The sequence below is a fragment of the Lithobates pipiens genome, unplaced genomic scaffold (assembly GCF_037356315.1).
Source record: "Lithobates pipiens isolate NorthernLeopardFrog02 unplaced genomic scaffold, aLitPip1_a1.2 Scaffold_8, whole genome shotgun sequence".
In the NCBI taxonomy this organism is placed as follows: domain Eukaryota; kingdom Metazoa; phylum Chordata; class Amphibia; order Anura; family Ranidae; genus Lithobates; species Lithobates pipiens.
Window position 1 is genome coordinate 4,210,421 of NW_027507903.1, and position 19,356 is coordinate 4,229,776.

At 44.5% G+C, this 19,356-nt stretch overlaps 1 protein-coding gene across 4 annotated transcripts in view; it reads left to right on the plus strand.

Annotated features, from left to right (window-relative positions):
* Positions 1–19,356, plus strand: part of MORF4L1 (mortality factor 4 like 1) — an 84,987-nt gene that overhangs the window by 25,638 nt on the left and 39,993 nt on the right. For 3 of the 4 annotated variants that reach the window (XM_077469168.1, XM_077469169.1, XM_077469170.1), the window contains exon 2: positions 5,452–5,498. The exons of the other annotated variant lie outside the window; for it this stretch is intronic. In XM_077469168.1, coding sequence (XP_077325294.1) covers positions 5,452–5,498 — 47 coding nt within the window. The remainder of the gene's footprint in view (positions 1–5,451; positions 5,499–19,356) is intronic. 4 annotated transcript variants of the gene reach the window in all.

Below are 19,356 nucleotides of genomic sequence, written 5' to 3' on the forward strand. Positions count from 1 at the left end.
TCCTTTGGATACCCCATAGCCCAGACATATGAAGAATACGGGAGATTGTTGTCACAAGTACCACACAGCCAGTACTTGCCAGATATTCCTGCAGCTGCTTTAATGTTGCTGTATGCCTCTTGGCAGCCTCCCTGACCAGTTTTCTTCTCATCAATTTTGGAGGGATGCCCAGTTCTTGGTGATGTCACTGTTGTGCCAGATTTTCTCCACTTGATGATGACGGTCTTCACTTTGTTCCACGGTATATCTAATGCCTTGGAAATTCTTTTGTATCCTTCTCCTGACTGACGCATTTTTAACAATGAGATCCCTCCTGGTACTTTGGAAAGCTCTCTGAGGACCATGGCTTGTGCTGTAGGATGCAACTAAAGCTGGCCATACACCATACAATTGGTATTGGTGTGGTACAAGGGCCCGCCTGATTGCACACAAATTGAAAGTGTTTAGATTTGACCTCCTATTATATGGTTTTGGTAAATCTAAAGGAAATCTATAGAAGAAAATAATGTATAATGCAGTGCTCGACAAAACCCGGTCGCCAGGTCGCATTGGCGACTAGAATCAGCGACCTTGCGCCTGGGGCAGCATAGCTGGAGGTATCCCGTCTCCGTGGACCCCCCCCGTGCGATCGCGTCGGGGCAGCGCCGCAGGCGGCCGGTAATTGAGCCCCCGGCTTTGAGGCCTTCTGTGATCCTATGGTTCCTTCTGGAATCTGGCGCCCTCTTGTGGTGGCCGTTGGAATTACAACCAACAATGCTAATGGGCCAGTCTTTCTCCATCCCTTTACTTAGAACCCCTAAACAAAACAAAAAAAATATATATATATATATATATATATATATATATATATATATATTATATATATATATATAATATATATATATATATATATATATATATATATATATATATATATATATATATATATATATATTTATTTATTTCTAACACCCTAGAGAGTAAAATGGTGGTCTGTTGCAATACTGTCTGTCACACCATATTTGCACAGCGGACTTACAAACGCACTTTTTTTGGGGAAAAATTTTTTATTTAATAAAAAAAAAAAGACAACAGTAAAGTTAGCCCAATTTTTTTTTTTTTATATTGTGAAAGATAATGTTACGCCGAGTAAATCGATACCCAACATGTCACGCTTCAAAATTGCGCCCGCTCATGGAATGGCGACAAACTTTTACCCTTTAAAATCTCCATAGGCGACGTTTAAAAAATTCTTCAGGTTGCACGTTTTGAGTTAGAGGAGGTCTGGGGCTAGAATTATTGCTCTTACTCTACCGATCGCAGCGATACCTCACATGTGTGGTTTGAACACCGCTTTCATATATGCGTTCGCTTCTGCACGCAAGCTTGGCAAGACAGGGCGCATTTAAAACAATTTTTTTTTCTTATTTTAACTTTTATTTTTTTCACTGTTCTTTTTAAAAAAAATGTGTGTCACTTTTATTCCTATTACAAGGAATGTAAAAATCCCTTGTAATAGAAAAAAGCATGACAGGTCCTCTTTTATATATGAGATCTGGGGTCAGAGAGACCTCACATCTCATATTTACACTAAAATGCAATTTAAAAATGTCCCTCTAAGAGCTATGGGCAATGACTTGGAGACAGGTGGGGGGCTGGGGGCTATCTTCCCCTCACTCGTCTCCATGTCAGGCCAGGGACAGGTCCAGATCACCGTCACGGACCTGGCTCCTAACTTTTTTAGCTGGCTCCTAGATTCCAAGCAAATTTGTCAACCCCTGGTATAATGTATGGCCAGCATAAGAAAGGAAAGACCTACAAAAACAGCTGAACTTTATTTGGGGTTAATCAGAGGCACGTTAAATGATGGTGGGTGTGTACTGACTCCTATGTAACATGAGTTTGAATGTGATTGCTCAATTCTGAACACAACTACATCCCCAGTTATAAGAGGGTGTGCACACTTATGCCACCACATTTTATTTTTTTATTTTTACCCCCGTCTTAAAAAAATGTGTGCTTTAGTTTGATTTTCAATTGTTGTACTGTTTATAGGTCACATTAAAGGTGGAAAAAGTTCTGAAATTATTTTTGTGTCATATTAATTTTTATTTATTTGTTACATATGAGAAAACTGACATTTTTACAGGGGTATATAGACTTTTTATATCCACTGTATGATTGCAATAGAATGGGGGGGGGGGGGGGGGGGGGAGAAACAGTTCTAGATCAGTGGTCTCCAATCTGCGGCCCATGTGCTTGAAGAAGCCCCTTGCTTGTCTTGATCCAGCTCTTGGGGAACCGTTGCTCCCGCGGATGCCATCGATGGGGCACCATTGCGCCCACTGACGCCAAATCGGACAGGCAGCACTAATCGCCACCTTTAAAGTGGTTGTAAACCCTTACAACCAACTTTGACCTACAGGTAAGCCTAGATTAAGGCTTACATGTAGGTCCAAGAAATATCTCCTAAACCTACACGGTTAAGGAGATATTTACCTGAAGACAGCGGCGCCCAGGCGCATTGGGTAAGCCGCAGATCGCGGCGATATGCTGCGAGTGTCGGCTCCCGTGCGCACACGCGGGAGTGACGTCATCGCTGCTCCGGCGAATCACAGCGCCGGAGCAGCGAGACCCACCAAGAAGGATGCTCGGAACTACAGGGGACAGCGGTGACTTCGCTGGCTCCTGTGTCAGGTAAGTGACACATAATGGACTACTATGCGATGCGATGTGATGCGATGCATAGTAGCCCATTATGCTTTACCTTTGCAGGGAATCAAAGAGAAAGTAAACCCATCAGGGTTTACTTCCTCTTTAAACACCAGTTCCACTTTTAAATTTTATTTTTTTATTTTATTTTTTTAATATGGGATGTGTGTGGTATTTGGTTAAACTGCAATAAGTGATTCTGTTAGAATCTATATTTCTGTATGTTGATTATTTTATCCCTCCAGTCGTGTCTATCTGAGGTATAAACATAAAAGATTAGTTTTCATATTCCTTACCCCAGACATGTTGAAGTCTCTATACCAATTCCTATAATTAACATTTCTAAAGGCTTAAAAATAAAACTTGTGCTAACAAACTTTCCCTGTCACCCACAACAACAAATCGGCTTCCAACTGTCATTTCTACAGTTTTTGGTTTGAAAATGAATAAAGGATTGTGCACAGATCAGCTTTAGGTGCCAAGTTTTTTTTTTTTTGGTTTATTTTTTTTATTTTTATTTTTTTTTTATTTTTTTGGCATACTGCTTATAGTATCTTTTGTAGGCCCTGCCATTTGTCTATTATGGAAATGCATGTAGTTAGAATAAGAAACGTGTTTATTTAATATGAGCGTCGTGTGTGTGTGTGTGTGTGTGTGTGTGGTTTTTTATGGTAAAGAATAGCCATATTTTCAACAAACTGACTTTACTTGCATGCTTTTTTTAACCCTCTATGGTGTTTTTTTTCTCTTCTGCCCAATCCTGCTATTGAAATAGAGCAGACACCCCCACATCTTTCTGGGTGTACAATACTCTAACACACTAATACACAGTGCAAATTTTTTTCCTGCAACCAAGTGTTGCAGCAAAGAAATTCGCACAATCCCCGCTGCTATACCAGCCCCTAGCAATAATCGCAAAGTAAATCCGGCAGGCTGGTTGTACCCAAGTTGATCTTCTTCTTTTTATTTTTTTTATTTTTTTGATCAACTGAACTACATTCGGCCTGCCCACACACTGTTTGAATCTCAGCAGAAATCGGAAGAGTCTATGGTCGGCCTAAATGTTTGGTGTATTGTAGCTCTCGGGTAGTCACTGGTGTTGGGTCCTTCCAAGTCTTTTGAATACCTTTTTTCTCCTGCCACTGGTTCTGTAACCCTATTGGGTGCAGTACTGACCTAATGGGCCTTTGGAAGGAACTGCCGGTGTTTTATCATATAAGGTCCTCCATCCGATAGTGTCCGCTGCGTACTGCGCATGCGCAGTACACAGCAACACAGATTCCGAAAATTGCCGAGGATGAACGGCGCCTGCGCCGTGGGTCCAGGTTCTATCCCCACTATCCAAGTGGACATAGAGTAGGAATATAAAAGAGCCGATCGCAGCGAAGCCGAGCCCGAAGCGTGGCGAGGGGCCCTCTAATATTCACAACCCTATGTTCGCTCGGATGGTGGGGCTACCACCTCCACTCACAGCGCAGGCGCCGTTCAGCTTCGGAGATTTTCCGAAGCTTCGTCTGCTCCATACTGCGCATGTGCAGTACGGCGTGGACACTATATGATGGCCGGACACTATATGGCACAACACCGGCGAGAGACAAGGTATTCAACGCAGCCGTTGGAGATCCACAATACTGCAAACTTTTAGGACACTGACCACCAGAAAGGTAAGTATTTTTTCTTTTGTGGAAGGTGGTCTTTAGTTCTACTTTAAGTGCACTAAAGTAAACAGAGTAAGGGAGGGTTATAAAACCCCTGACATATATATATATATATATATATATGTGTATATGTTTTAAATCTTTGTCACATTGGGGGGATTTTTGCAAATGAAGGGATTTCCCCTCTATTACTATTCTGGGGACAATCGGACATGGGATTTTCTTTTACTTGATAATGGTAAATAGGGACACAGACGGCAATAAAAACTGACAGATGTTCTAATCCAGTGATGGCGAACCTTGGCACTCCAGATGTTTTGGAACTACATTTCCCATGATGCTCAACCACACTGCAGAGTCCTTGAGCATCATGGGAAATGTAGTTCCAAAACATCAGGGGTGCCAAGGTTCGCCATCACTGTTCTAATCCCTCTCTGCTTCATCCAATACTAAAAAATAGTTTTTTTTTTTGTTTTTTTTTTTGCCTTTTAGTTGTACTGTAACTGTAAGGGTTGTTTGCTCCTTTTAGGTCTAGGGGACTTGTTAAAGATTACTTACCTGATCCTCCAAACTGCTAGACCTCTCTCGCAGCACCTTCTTCTCCCCCCCCCCCCCCCCCCCCCACGCTTCAGCAGTCCAAGGTCCTGATGTCCTCAATACCAATGTAGTGTCGGGGTGTGAAGTTACCGAGGAACATATTGAGGGGGGAGCACAATCTGCCGAGAGAGAGGAGGATCAGGTAAGTTAAAGCTTCTCCTTTCCCCTACACTAAGCCAGCAGTTATCCCTTGCCGTGTGGGCACAGCACTATTGGAAGGGGATCATTTTCAAATTTCCCAGAACTGGTCTTTAACATAAATACAAAATTTGTCCTTCTGTGACTTGACATTTTTGTGGTGGTAAAGGTGTACTTATTAATGCCCAGACTAGCTGGTGACTTGCTTATATGCATATTAGGATAGTTTGTTGGACATTATAGGGCATCTTTTCAAGCTGTGCTGATTTTGTGTATATTAGTCTTTTTTTTTTTTTTTTTTTGTGCATGATTTGCTGTGACTATACACACCTAGACCTGTTGCTGATTCCAAGTATTCATCTTGCAGGTGAACGTGTGTTGTGTTTTCATGGGCCTCTTCTCTATGAAGCAAAGGTAAGTTTCATGTGTTGTCCTTCCTGTTTTCAGGTCGTCTTCAGGTTGTGTTTCTGCAGTTGAATTGTTATGGGTGAGGCAAGAAGAAGCCTGCTGGAAGATGAGGTTTTAGTGTAAAGAACAACATGACTCTGATTCCTCCTGTATTATATTGTACCTGTACTGTTTGAACGTGCTTTACAGCTAGAACTTTGCAAAGCGCTGTGCAAACTGTTGGCACCACATCCTGTATAGGCGTAAATCTTATTGTCACTCCTAAGCCGCATTCATATACAGTGGAACCTTGGTTTACGAGTAACGTGGTTAACTAGCATTTTGAAAGACGAGCAACTTTTATTTATTTTTTAATTCTGACTCAGTTTTGCGAGTGTTGTCTGGCAAAACGAGCAGAATTCAAGCTAATGGGGTTTGCAGTACCGCATTTGGCCAGAGGTGTGGGGGTGCCGGGGACACTCGGAACGGTTCGGAAATACGTGGAAATACTCCGTTCCTGTGGCTTTCTCTAGCCACATGCGGTATTACATGTAGTAGAAGTCAATGCGGAATGAATTATCTTAGTTTCCATTGACTTCTCTGGGGAAGCTCGCTTTGATATGCGAGTGCTTTGGATTACAATAATTCTCCTGGAACAGATTATGCTCTTAATCCAAGGTTCCACTGTACTAACATTTGAAAACAAGAGGGAGAACCACCAAGTTGGACTTTGAAGGCAGATTGGACCAATAAAAAATAAAAAAAATTTGTACATAGAATTTTTTTTCGATTCATACTTGGGGACCGGTGCTGCACTGGTCCCCCGCCGCCTCTACACTGAGAACCGAGCCACCGAACACCACAGAGGGCTCGGTTCTCACCGATCCCCGAGAGGAGAGCTGCTGACTGCTCTGCTCCTCCTTTTTTAATACTGCATCATCACAAATGCTTGAGCCCCTGTGCGTCTAAGCGTTTCGCTGGTCCGCTTCCTCAGGGGACACATGGATGGTGGGGGGGGGGGGGAGAGAGAATTATAAAAACAGGTCTCACTGGCCTAGGTGTGTGAGCACCTGCATAGAAAGTCTCCCTGGGTGGGCACCAGAGCAAAACAGTAACCGAGCAGTACGTATCTCAAGTCATCTGATATAATCAGAAAGTTGCTAATCTAAGGAAAACACTGTGTTGAAAGCTGCATACAGAAGAGTGTCAACAGATTTGCTGCACAAACAGCAGCCAGATCATAGTGGCAAGACATCCATTGCATAACTTTAAATAGGGGATTAGATATAAAGTGAATTCCCAGCAGTTACACCGCATATCCTCAGAAGAGCCAAAGCCAACTCCTGCGGCTGTACAGTGACCCAGGGAGCTATGCACACACCTAGGCCAGTGAGACTTGTTTTTATAACCCCCCCCCCATGTGTCCTGAGAAAACGGGCCAGCGAAATGTGTAGACGCACAACAGGGGCTCACGCATTTGAAGATGCAATATTAAGCACAATTTGGGTATTACTGGCCCTTTTTGTGGTCGATTTGTATGTAAGTTTAACTAGATTTAGTATTTTTCATTTTCTATACAAATGCGTTTATTTTATTTATTTTTTCTTTCAAAGTCCGACTTAGTGGTTCTCCCTCCCCTTTTTTATTTTTTGTTCATAAATACTGTATAATAATGACTTAAAATATCCATTAAACCCAACCTGTAGAGACCTCTAATCACAAAAGGACTTGTGCTATATTGCATGCGAAGCTCAATGGTTAATCGGAGAAGGTATAATGTATATTCCAGTTGCAGCTACAATACAATTTGCAAATATACTGAAAAATTCACTTGTTTTTGTAAAGCAGACCCCACACCCCGTCCTAAATCCCCCAGCCTGGAAAAAAGCTGTCCAAAATCCTAGCTGCCAGCTATAATACATCTCTGATCAGATTTATTTTTCGTTCATACACCCCACAGCAGCCATGTGTACACTTCTTACTATTCAGTGTTAATCCTCGAGATTGGAAGGCTGCCAAGTCACTACTGGGATGTAGAGCTGCTTGGCCTCCCTGGCGGGATGATTATGTCAGATTTTTGCGTCTCAAAGCGGTACAATTGTTTTGCCTAGAAATTTGCTATTTATATTGTAGGCCTGTAGTTCTTAGCAATAACGCGCTTAAATCTGTCCAAACAAGAGTCTAGTAGATATTCTGGGTATGATGAAGTTTGAAACACAAAATCATAATATATAATATTATAAAAATTAATTAATTTCCCCACGATTCACTATCGCTCAATTATGCAAGTGTTCTAATTTACTATCGCTGTTTTCTAGCTGGTCTAAAACCACTGTTGACGTAAAGGGACACTTTTTGGTTGCTATGGACAATCTTCAGTTTCCAGGCAGAAAGAACAGTATATATCAGGGATATGCAATTAGTGGACCTCCAGCTGTTGCAAAACTACAAGTCCCATCATGCCTCTGCCAGCAGCAAGCATGACATCCATAGTCTTGCTATGCCTCATGGGACTTGTAGTTCTAGAACAGCTGGAGGTCCGCTAATTGCATATACCTGGTATATATCATATAAAACTGCATGCAGGACACTGGACAAAGCACTAGGGACAAAAGGGATGTGAAATTATTTCATCCAGTAATGTAATCTGTAAGATTACACTGTACTGTATGTGTTATGAAAGGTAAAAAAAAAACCTGTGCAGCAGCCCCCGCAATACTTACCCAAGCCTGATCTCGATCCAGCGATGTGCACGAGGGCAGAGGCTCTCCCGGGTTGTCTCTTCCTCATTGGTTAAGACAGCAGTGGGAGCCATTGCCTCCCAGTACTGTCAATCACAGCCTGTGAGCCAATGAGGAGAAAGCGGAGCCGAGCTGCTCTGTGTGTGTGAATGGAGAAACAGAGCAGCGGCTTGGGAGCAAGCCCGCTCGAGTGGCCCCATAGCAATAGACTTGCTATGGGGCAGGTGGGAGGGACTAGGGCGCTGGCAGTGGACCAGAGAAGTGGGTCAGGGCTGCTCTGTGCAAAACCAATACAGGTAAGTAGAAAACGTTTGTTATTTAAAGCAGATTGATTTTTTTTTTTTTTTTTTTATCACTTTAAAATGATCCCTTGTGGTGGAGCAGACTCTGCGTTGCAGTGGTTAATTGCTTGTTTCCTCTAGTGGAGAGAAGTGGTTTTACTTTTTCTGATCCTTCGCCACCCCAGCAGATGACGCACCCTCATGCTCTGGTGGTGGACTGTCCCTCGGCATCATCACATCCAGTACAGTTCTTTGGACCCTGCTTTGGTCTTGATGACATTGGGGACCCTAGACCACTGGAGCCTGGGGGAGAAGCTGCAGGGACCAGTCTAGTTACAGGGAGGGTAAAATCTTCCTTTTTATTAAATTATTATTATATTTTTTTTTTTTTTGCACAGCCCCATTTTTCTATGATTGGTGCCTGGAAAGTCAATTTTTTTCTACTTTGCTTTTTGTTCAATCCAAATTTAGGACATGGCACTGCGCACCTTAGGCTCCCACAGTTCCATCCTGTGTTGGTGCCTTTTGCAACTCTTTGATCCATAATTTTAGCATGATTTGAATGGGCGGGATAAATGAACAGTGCACACCTGTGAGAGTTGTCGTTCTGAGCCAGCCAACCAGGAGACCAAACGTAAAGGCTGGTCAAAGATGACACTGGCTAGTGAGCTAGTCGATGTCACTGGGGCAAGGGAAGCATTGGCAATTTTGGTTCTGCTTTAAAGAATAACTTCAGAACTTCTGCTGTGAATTTTGAGCATCAATTACTCCACAGTGCCTTCAGCTACACAAATAATTATGGCGGTTGTCTTAAAGAGGAAGTAAATCCTGATGAGTTTACTTCCTTTTTGATTGCCTGCAAAGGTAAAGCATAATGGACTACTATGCATCGCATAGTAGTCCATTATGTGTCACTTACCTGACACAGGAGCCAGCTTAGTCACCGCTGTCCCCTGTAGTCCGGCGCATCCATCTTCTCAGTGGGTCTCGCTGCTCCGCCGGTGTCATTTGGCGAAGCCGCGATGACGTCACTCCCGCGCATGCGCACTGGAGCCGCCACGCGCGGCATATCGCCGTTGACAGCGGCGCGTCAGTGCACCTGCGTGCCACTGTCTATGGCACATGCACCGTAGACAGCGGTGCCTGTCTTTCGGCAAATATCTCCTAAACCGTGTAGGTTTAGGAGATATTTCTTGGACCTACAGGTAAGCCTTAATCTAGGCTTACCTGTAGGTCAAAGTCAGTTGTAAGGGTTTACAACCACTTTAAAGGTGGTACTAAAGCCTTAGGCCTCTTTCAACACGGACTGTCACCACTGACATCCGACGCTCCATAGACTTCCATGGAGTGTCCGTTCAGGTCCGTCTGAAAAAACTGACAGGCTGACCTGAGCGGACACTCCATGGAAGTCTGTGACATGTCAGAAGACATCCGACCCGTTCCGATCCGAAAAAGTGTGACGGAGGAAAAACCTACTTTTCCAACAGTCATTGGATCGGGTGAAGACTGACTCTACGGCCTGTCTTCATCCGATCCCCCATAGGGGAGAGCGACACTGACAGGTTCGTCCTTGCGCAGTGTGCAGAGACGGACCTGCCATCTGCCTGCTCAGCGGGCATCGACGGAGCAATCCCCCACTGAGCAGAGCGGGCTCCATGCACGGACACGTCCGTGTGAAGGAGCCCTTAAGGTTTTTCACCTTAATGCATTCTATGCATTCAGCATTTTTCATTCAGCGTCTTTTTAATTTTTTTTATGAATTTTTTTTTTTCCTCTTTTTTTTTGAGCTCATGAAAGGGCTAAAGTGCTTGAAACCTTAAGATTTTTTTTTTTTTTTTATCCTAAAACATTCTCTGCAATAAAGTGGTTGCCAACCTCAGACATGAAATATGAACAAAGCAATATCCCTCTATAGTGTGTACTTGTTTTAGTCCAGAGCATTGAGGCCTAAAATAGCGCCTGAAAAGTGCCTGTAAAATGCCTCTTCTGCAGCCCTAGTATGAAATCCTGAGTGCTTTCCCACTGGGGCGGTGCGCTTCCAGGACAGGAAAAAAAAAGTCCTGCAAGCTGCATCTTTGGAGCAGTGCGGGAGCGGTGTATACACGGCTCCTAAATAGCCCCTGCCATTGAAATGAATGAACAGCCCTGCCAAAGTGCTTCGGCAGCGGTGCTTTTCGATCGCTTTTAACCCTTTGTTCGGCTGCTAGCGGGGGACAAAATCACCCTGCTAGCGGCTGAAAAGCTCCGCTAAAACTATCTCCGTTTTACTGCTAATGCCGCACCGCCCCAGTGTGAAATTAGCCCAAGTGTCATTTCTCTCTGCTGCCTCTATCCTCTGCAAAATTGTTACAGGGGAGGGCACACCCTGTGATTGACAGCCTCATCTCTGTTCCTATGTGCTTTGTGGAGGGGGATGGTGTCACTTTCCTCCAATCGGCTCTCGCAGCTCTCCTCACTGATATACAGTGCCTTAACCACTTACAGACCGGACCATTTTGCTGGCTTAAGACCAGACCACTTTTTGCGATTCGGCACTACGTCGCTTTAACTGACAATTGCGCGGTCGTGCGACGTGGCTCCCAAACAAAATCGATGTCTTCCCCCCCCCCCCCCCCCCCCACAAATAGAGCTTTCTTTTGGTGGTATTTGATCACCCCTGCCGTTTTTTTATTTTTTGTGCTTTAAACAAAAATAGAACGACAATTTTGAAAAAACACATTTTTTTTTAAACTGTTTGTTATAATAAATATCCCCCAAAAATATATAAAAAAAAAACATTTTTTCCCTCAGTTTAGGCCGATACGTATTCTTCTACATATTTTTGGTAAAAAAAACGCAAAAAGCGATTGGTTTGCGCAAACGTTATAGCATTTACAAAATAGGGCATAGTTTTAAGGCAATTTTTATTAATTTTTTTTTTTGTTTACTAGTAATGGCGGCGATCGGCCTTTTTTTTTTCTTTTTATTTATTTTTTTTTGACTGCGACATTATGGCGGACGCATCGGACACTTTTGACACATTTTTGGGACCATTGTCATTTATACAGCAATCAGTGCTATACAAATGCAGTGATTCCTGTGTAAATGACACTGGCAGTGTAGGGGTTAACCAGTGTGTGGCAGTGTAGGGGTTAAGTGTTCCTAGGGGTGTGTTACTAACTGTTGGGGGCTGGGCTTTGTTTTAGTGAACACGGATCTCTGCTCCAATCACATGGAGCAGAGATCAGCATCACTTGTTGCTAGGCAGAACAGGGAGATGCTGTTTACAACGGCATCTCCCCGTTCAGCCGCCTTGTGAGACGATCGCGGGTATCCCCTCGCGGCGATCAAGTCCGTGGGACCCGCGACCGGACTCGCGGGGGTCCCGACCAGCACGCGAGCGTGTCCCGCCGGCAGCGCGCACACGATGGCAGGGCGGCATATAAAAATGAACGTACCTGTACGCCAATATGCCTGCCCGTGCCATTCTGCCGACGTACATCGGCGTGCACCGGTCGGGAAGTGGTTAAAGTATTCATACCCCTTCAAATGTTTCACATTTTTGTAATGTTACGACCACAAACTTGTATTTTGTGTGATAAACCAACACAAAGTGGCACATAATTGTGAAGTGGAAGGAAAATTATGGTTTTCAATTTTTTTTTTTTTGCAAATATTTGAAAAGTGTGGGGGGGGGGGTGCACATTTTGTATGGCGCCCCCTGGAGTCAATACTTTGTAGAACCCCCTTTCTCTACAAGTCTTTTTGGGGGTGTCTCTACCAGCTTTGCACATCTAGAGAGGACATTTCTTCCCATTCTTCTTCTTTGCAAAATATCTCAAGCTCTGTCAGATTGGATGGAGAGAGTCTGTGAACAGCAATTCTTTCCGCAGATTCTCAATTGGATTTAGGTCTGGAGAGAGCACCTTCTTCCACATGTTTGCATGTCTTTCTTCTTGTCACTCTTCCATAAAGGGCAGATTTGTGGAGAGACGACTAATAGTTGTCCTGTGGACAGATTCTCCCCCCTGAGCTGTGGATCTCTGCAGCTCCTCCAGAGTCACCATGGACCTCTTGGCTCTTCTCTGAATGCTCTCATTGCCCGGCCGGTCAGACTTACCCTGACAAGACCTACCCTGATTTTACAGGAGGGCTGCAGTATAAGCCCTACTCTGAAAATAAACCCTAGTGGTATGTGTTTCTGTAATCGAATCTGTAGTCAAATACCTTCAGTATACAGCGGCGCTCAGCTGATCTCCTCCACTTCTCCTGCCTGTCAGCGGGAGATCTCAGCCCCCCTCCCTCTGCAATGCTGGTTCATGACGGGCTATGGAAGCGCCAAGGGGTGCTCAGCTGATCTCCTCTTCTGCTTATCAGTGGGGGATCTTGCTAAGGTAAGTCCATGAGGCATATCCAGGTTATTACACGGACAATGTGTAACCAATAGTACTTATATTACAGTCAAATGAAACCACATAAATCAGAAAATAAAACCAGAGAACATGTAATAGTCTCAAGGTACAGAAGATTGGCTATACAATGTATCACAAACCATTAGTAGTAGGTCCTGGAACTGCCTCTACAGTACTAATTAGCTGACTTCTGAAGACAATTGGTTCCGCTAGATTTTAGTTAGGGGGTATCGGAGGAAAGGGGGCTGAATACAAATACCCCCCCCCCCCCCACACACACTTTTCACATAATTATTTGTAAAACATTTTATCCTTTTCCTTCCACTTCACAATTATGTGCCAGTTTGTGTTGGTCTATCACATAAAATCCCATTAAAATTTACATTTTTGATTGTAAAATAACAAAATGTGGAAAATGTCAAGGTGTATGAATACTTTTTCAAGACACTGTAACTTCAAGGCAGAATCTGCATTCTATGCATCAAGATAAAAAAAAAACCTTCTGTGTAGCAGCCTCCGCAGCACCTCCTAATATTTACCAGAGCCCCCCTCCTTCCAGCGATGTCCACGAATCCCCTCAGTCGTCCGGGGCTGAGACGCACCAGAGGTGCCATTGACTCCCATGGTTGTCCACCAAAGTCATTTAGCCAATCGGGGGGGAGAGAGGGGCGGGACCAAATGGCAGCTCCGTGTCTGAATGGACACAGGGAGCTGCAGCTCGGCTTGGGTGCCCCCATAGCAAACTGCTTGCTGTTGGGGGCACTCAAAAAAAGGGAAGGGCCAGGAGCAGCGAAGTGGGACCTGAGAAGAGGAGGATCGGGGCTGCTCTGTGCAAAACCAACTGCATAGAGCAGGTAAGTAAAACTTGTTTAAAAAAAAATAAGGACTTTACAATCACTTTCAGCTCTCCGCTCCCTGCTTTTCAGAGCTGAGAGATCCTGTGTAAATTCTGCTCTTTAAATGGATGTAGGGGAAAGATGAATGTAGATGGAGGTACAACTTGTGTAGGAGGATTTTTCATCTATGTATCACCTGGGGCCAGTCGCTTCACTGAGTATAACTAAGGGTTTACAACCACTTCCAGCAAAAGGATGTCGTGACGTGATCGTGACTTTCAGTGGGGATATCTGAGTGATGGGTACAGCTGCAGGCATCATTCAGATGTCATTCTTTTTTGCCAGCGATTCTGTGCACCATAAGAACAATCGTAGCGGCTGCTCAGCCGCTTGATCGTTCTTACAGGCAATGGGAGGGGGCACCTCTGGTGCTTCTCCAGTGCCATCAGGGACCCGGATAAAGAATCCGCCGCCGCATAGAGATTTCCAGTGACCAGATGGTCACCAGTCATCTCTAAGACCGTCAGAGGCTCGGGCGCGATGTTATGACCTCACGTCTGGGCCGCGGATTTTAAAAAAAAAAAAAAACGGCGATCTCTGCTTGAAAGTATCAGATCCTGTAATTTGTTTTTTATTATTTTATTTTTTTCGATCTGATGCTTTCCAGCCTGCAGGAGAGATGTGGAGGCCTTATTGACCCCACATCTCTCCATAAAGAGGACCTGTCACGCACTATTCCTATCACAAGGCATGTTTACATTCCTTGTAATAGGAATAAAAATGATCGCTTTTTTTTTTTTCTTTTTTAATAAAGTGTAAAAAAAACTTATAATAAAGCAATAAAGTCTTTAAAAAAAAAAAAAAAAGACTATTGCTTTATTATGTTTTTTTTTTTTTTTTTACACTTTATTAAAAAAAAAATTGTCCCTGTCCTTGCGCACAGAAGCAAACGCACATGCAAATCCCGACCACATATGTAAACGCTGTTTAAACCACACTTGATGCATTGCTGCGTGCATTGGAGTGAGAGCAACAATTATAGCAATTATAGCATCCTCTGTAACTCTTAAAGCGGAGGTCCACCCTAAAGTGGACCTTCCGCTCATCGGAATCCTCCCCCCCTCCGGTGCCACAATCGGCACCTTTCAGGGGGAGGGGGGTGCAGTTACCTGGATAATCCAGGTAACTGCACCCACTTCCGGGACAGCTCTCTGCGGAAAGGGGTGTAACTTACGCCCCTTTCCGCAAGTGCCCGCCCCTTCCCGCAAGTGCCCCGCTGCCTGCTGGGAAACACACAGCTCCCAGAGGCAGCGGGGAGTGTCCTTATTGCGCAGCGCAATTCGCGCATGCGCAGTAGGGAACCGGGAAATGAAGCTGAAAGGCTCCATTTCCTGATTCCCATACCCAAGATGGCGGCAGCAGGACCCGACAGACGACCTAGCGATCGGCTTCGGGTGCCAACATCGCGGGCGCGCTGGACAGTTAAGTGTCACTATTTTAAAAGTCAGCAGCTGCAGTATTTGTAGCTGCTGGCTTTTAAAAAAAAAAAAAAAAAACGCGGAGTCCCGGTGGACTCCCGCTTTAAGAATTTTTACAGGTTACATATTTAAAGTGTTGCCTATGGAGATTTTGTAAGTACTGAAGTTTGGCACCATTCCACGAGTGTGCGCAGTTTCAAAGCGTGACGTGTTTGGTATCTATTTACTCGGCGTAGCATCATCTTTCACATTATACAAAAAAAAAGGGCTAAGTTTACTATTTTTTGTTTTTTTTAATTCATAAAACAGTTTTTTCTGCCCAAAAAATGCGTTTGAAAAATTGTTGCGCAAATATCATGTGACATAAAAGTTGCAACGACAGCCATTTAATTTTTTTTAGCAGTGTCTGCTAAAAAAAAAAAAAATACATATATGTAATGTTTGGGAGTTCTGAGTAACGATGATTTTTACATGTAGGAGAGGAGTGCCAGAATAGGCCTGGTATAGAAGTGGTAGACTTGCCATGCACAGAGATGAGACCGACTTGAGCATTGTTTCCAACACGGGAGCTTCAGGAACGCTCTAAAGACCAAGTTACTGATAAATATCCAAAGTAGAATCTTCACCCAAAACGGCACACTTGTAATACCAAGAAATCCTCGTGCTCTCCTCCACCAATGTGCTCTAGCCGCTCACCTTACAATCTGACCCCTGTTTTAACAGCAGGTCAGACAAAGCGGATCCCCCTATGAGGGGTAACCCGTGAATCGGCCCAACGTGATGCTGATAATTCCTCCGTATCACCCTCTTCCTCCTCACTGGCTTCACCAGTCTCCGGTTTCCCTCTGGTGTATTCGGTATGACAGGGGGATAAAAACACCAAATCTAGTGCTCTCTGTTTGCAAATGATTTATTTCTCCAGTAGTACGCACCGCTCCTAAAGTGCCCCTGCCCATTGAAATCAATGGGCAGCATCGCCAAAGCACCTAGGCAGCGGCGCCTTGCAGGCGATTTGAACCCTTTATTTGGCCGTTAGCGGGGGTGAAAAGCTCCGCAAACACGATGGTAAAGTGCTGCTAGTTTTACCGCCGATGCCCGGGCTCTTCCAGGGTGAGGGGGCTCTTTGTGGTTTTTTGTTTGGTTTTTAATTTTACTTTTTTACCCCAAATTTTTTTTTTTTAGTGGGGCAGGGATTTTTGGTGAGATCACCAAATACCCCATATCATTTTTTTTTTTTTTTTTTTTTTTTTGAGACCGAGAAAGGAACTTTTTCTCTGTATCACTTTACCTGAATGAATGAGAATCTGTATAGAGATTCCATTCATTCAGAAAATAACAGCCTGATACATTGTAACACTCTCTTGGTTACAATGTATCAGGCTGTCAGTGTGCACATAGAAGTGATCAGTAGTGATCCCTGCATGTTCCCCCCTTTTCTACTGGGGGGGGATATTGATAAACACGTTTACCAAGGCCCAACTTCACCTCCGTCCACACCACTACGCCCACACCCCCCTGCCACAATCCCCAGCCTGACCGATCTGTGCAGGGAGAAGATGCAGGCGGAGGAAGAGAAGGAGAGATGGCGCTTGGTGCGACCATGGATTGGGGGGGCGGGGGCAGTTGGGGCGATCTGACTGGCAGGGGAACTCATTTAGACCCATGCAGCACCTGAAACCGGCATGAGTGGAAGGAGCAGCACCCAAGCAGGCATGCTCATGACCTGTTGCTCTGTGTGTCCATTCACATAACGAGCTGTGGCTTGGCCCGCCCCCTTTGTCTCCTGATTGGCTGACTGGCTGTGACTGACAGCAGCAGGAGCCAATGGCTCTTGATGCTGCCAAAAAACAATTAGGAGTGCAAGTCTCTGGAGAGGCAAGGCTCTCATGGACACCGCTGGATGGAGATGGGACTCGGGTAAGTATTAGGGGGGTTGATGGGGGAGCTGCACACAGGATTTTTACCGTCATGCAAAAAAAAGCCTTGTGCCTTTGCAACCGCTTTAAAGTGATTGTGAACAATCGCCTTGTAAAAGTTTAAAATCAGAAATGAAAAGCAAAACATTTTTGTATAGATATAAAAAAAATATATACTTTAAGAATTGGCAACCCTGGTTGGACCAGTTTCCAGCAATGAGCCGGCTTTCCGGCTTTTTGGACCTAATAGAACTTCCCCTGAGCCTACCAGTGATGGCCTTGGATTCCCTGGGGTGGGGCAGGCTTTCTTCTTCGTGACTCCTCCCCACACTTTTTTTTTTTTTTTTTTTGGCCCCTGATAAGGCTCTTGGACTCTATATGCAAACATTGGTTGATCTCAGGTACATGTATATTTCAGAAATGTTGGTTTAGTTTATTCTCTAGGCTTTGATCATTGAGAGCTGCATTGATAATTATTACATTACCCTAATAGACCGCAATGATATCAAGGCCCCCACCTGGTTGCCTTTAGTTTTCTTTGTTACTGGTTATAACAATAAGAGGCCTATTAGTGTGTGGGGGTATATGATTTAAAGTGGGGTGCCCCCCTAAAAAAATTATAATTTTAAAGTCCGCTACAAATACTGCAGCTGCTGACTTTTTTAATAATCGGACACTCTACCTATCCCAGGGTCCAGTGATGCGGGGGAACGAAGCACCCCCTCGTTCCCCTCTCCGCTCGCGGCGCCATCATTCTTACTGTGGGCATCAGGCTGTGGCTTCACAGCTGGGCACCCACTGTGCATGTGCGAGCGCCGTGATACTCAGCACAGTCATATGGGACACGTGACAGGTCCCAGATGACTGTGCGGTGCGAGGGGAAGTGATGTCACCAGCCTGGGCAATGAAGAAGGCAGACTACTTTTTTTTTTTTTAAGAATTTTAAACTTTTTTTTTTTTTTTTTTTGGTGGCAACACCACCTTAAGTCTCAAACGTTGGCCTTGGCGTCTGTTCACTGTTTTTTTGTGAGTTTGTCTTTATTCAATAAAAACACTGTAAAAGAGAAAAGAACAAATGCTTCCCCCCCCTTTTTCATAAGTGATCACATTCCCTCTTGCTTAGGTGTTGCCTCCTCTGGGGCCTTTCAAAAAGGTGTGTGTCTATGTAATGACAGGTCATGTAACACTTAGATTGCACACAGGTGGACGTCTTTACACTAATTATGTGACTTCTGAAGGTAATTGGTTGCACCAGAGCTTTTTTTTTATGGGCTTCATAACAAAGGGGGTGAATACATACGCACATGCCAATTATCAGTTTTTTATTTCTGAAAAATGGTTTTATGAAGCAGCGGTACACTGAGCTTCCCAGTGAATGGCTGTGCTGGGGGGCGCGGGCGAGTGTCAGGACAAGTCTGATCATTGGAGAAAGTACACTGAGCTCCCAGCATAGCAAGAAAACTGACCACACTGTGCTCTCCTGCTTCGTGCATGTATGATGCACAGGAGTGCAGCAGGATGCATCCCCCTTGGACTTTTTTTTTAGGCAGAATTCTAAATGGAAACGTTCGATTCATTTTTAAAAGGTGACAGCGCCACTTTTATTGATATCAATTTAAAATGGAATAAGAGGAGGGGCTAGATACACCCCGAAAAAATTGTAAACATTGGTCACATGCATGTTAGGGTCCTTTCACACGGGGCGGATCAGTGCTGATCCGCCCCGTGGATATCCGTTTGCTCAGCGGGGATCACTCCGTCGATCCCCCGCTGAGCAGGGAGATGACAGGTCCGTCTCTGCACACTGCGCAGGGACAGACCTGTCACAGCGCCGCTCTCCCCTATGGGAGATCGGATGACGACGGGCCGCAGTGTCCGTCATCACCCGATCCATCCGTCTGCGGATCGGAAAAAGCGCTTTTTCCTCCGTCACACTTTTTCGGATCGGAGCGGGTCGGATGTCAGTGGACATGTCACCGCAGACATCCGACGCTCCATAGACCTCTATGGAGCAATCCGTTCAGGTCCGCCTGAAAAACTGACATGCGGGCCTGAACGGATCGTCAGTTTGAAAGGGGCCCAAGTCATAAAAGTCATAACAAAAATACATAGGACTAAATCCATATGAATCAAATAAAAGAAGTAGAAAAAATGGGCTTTCCAGGCATCAATCATAGAAAAATAAACTATTTTATTAATGGTTAGTACATTACAATAAGATATTTAAAGCGGTAGTTAACCC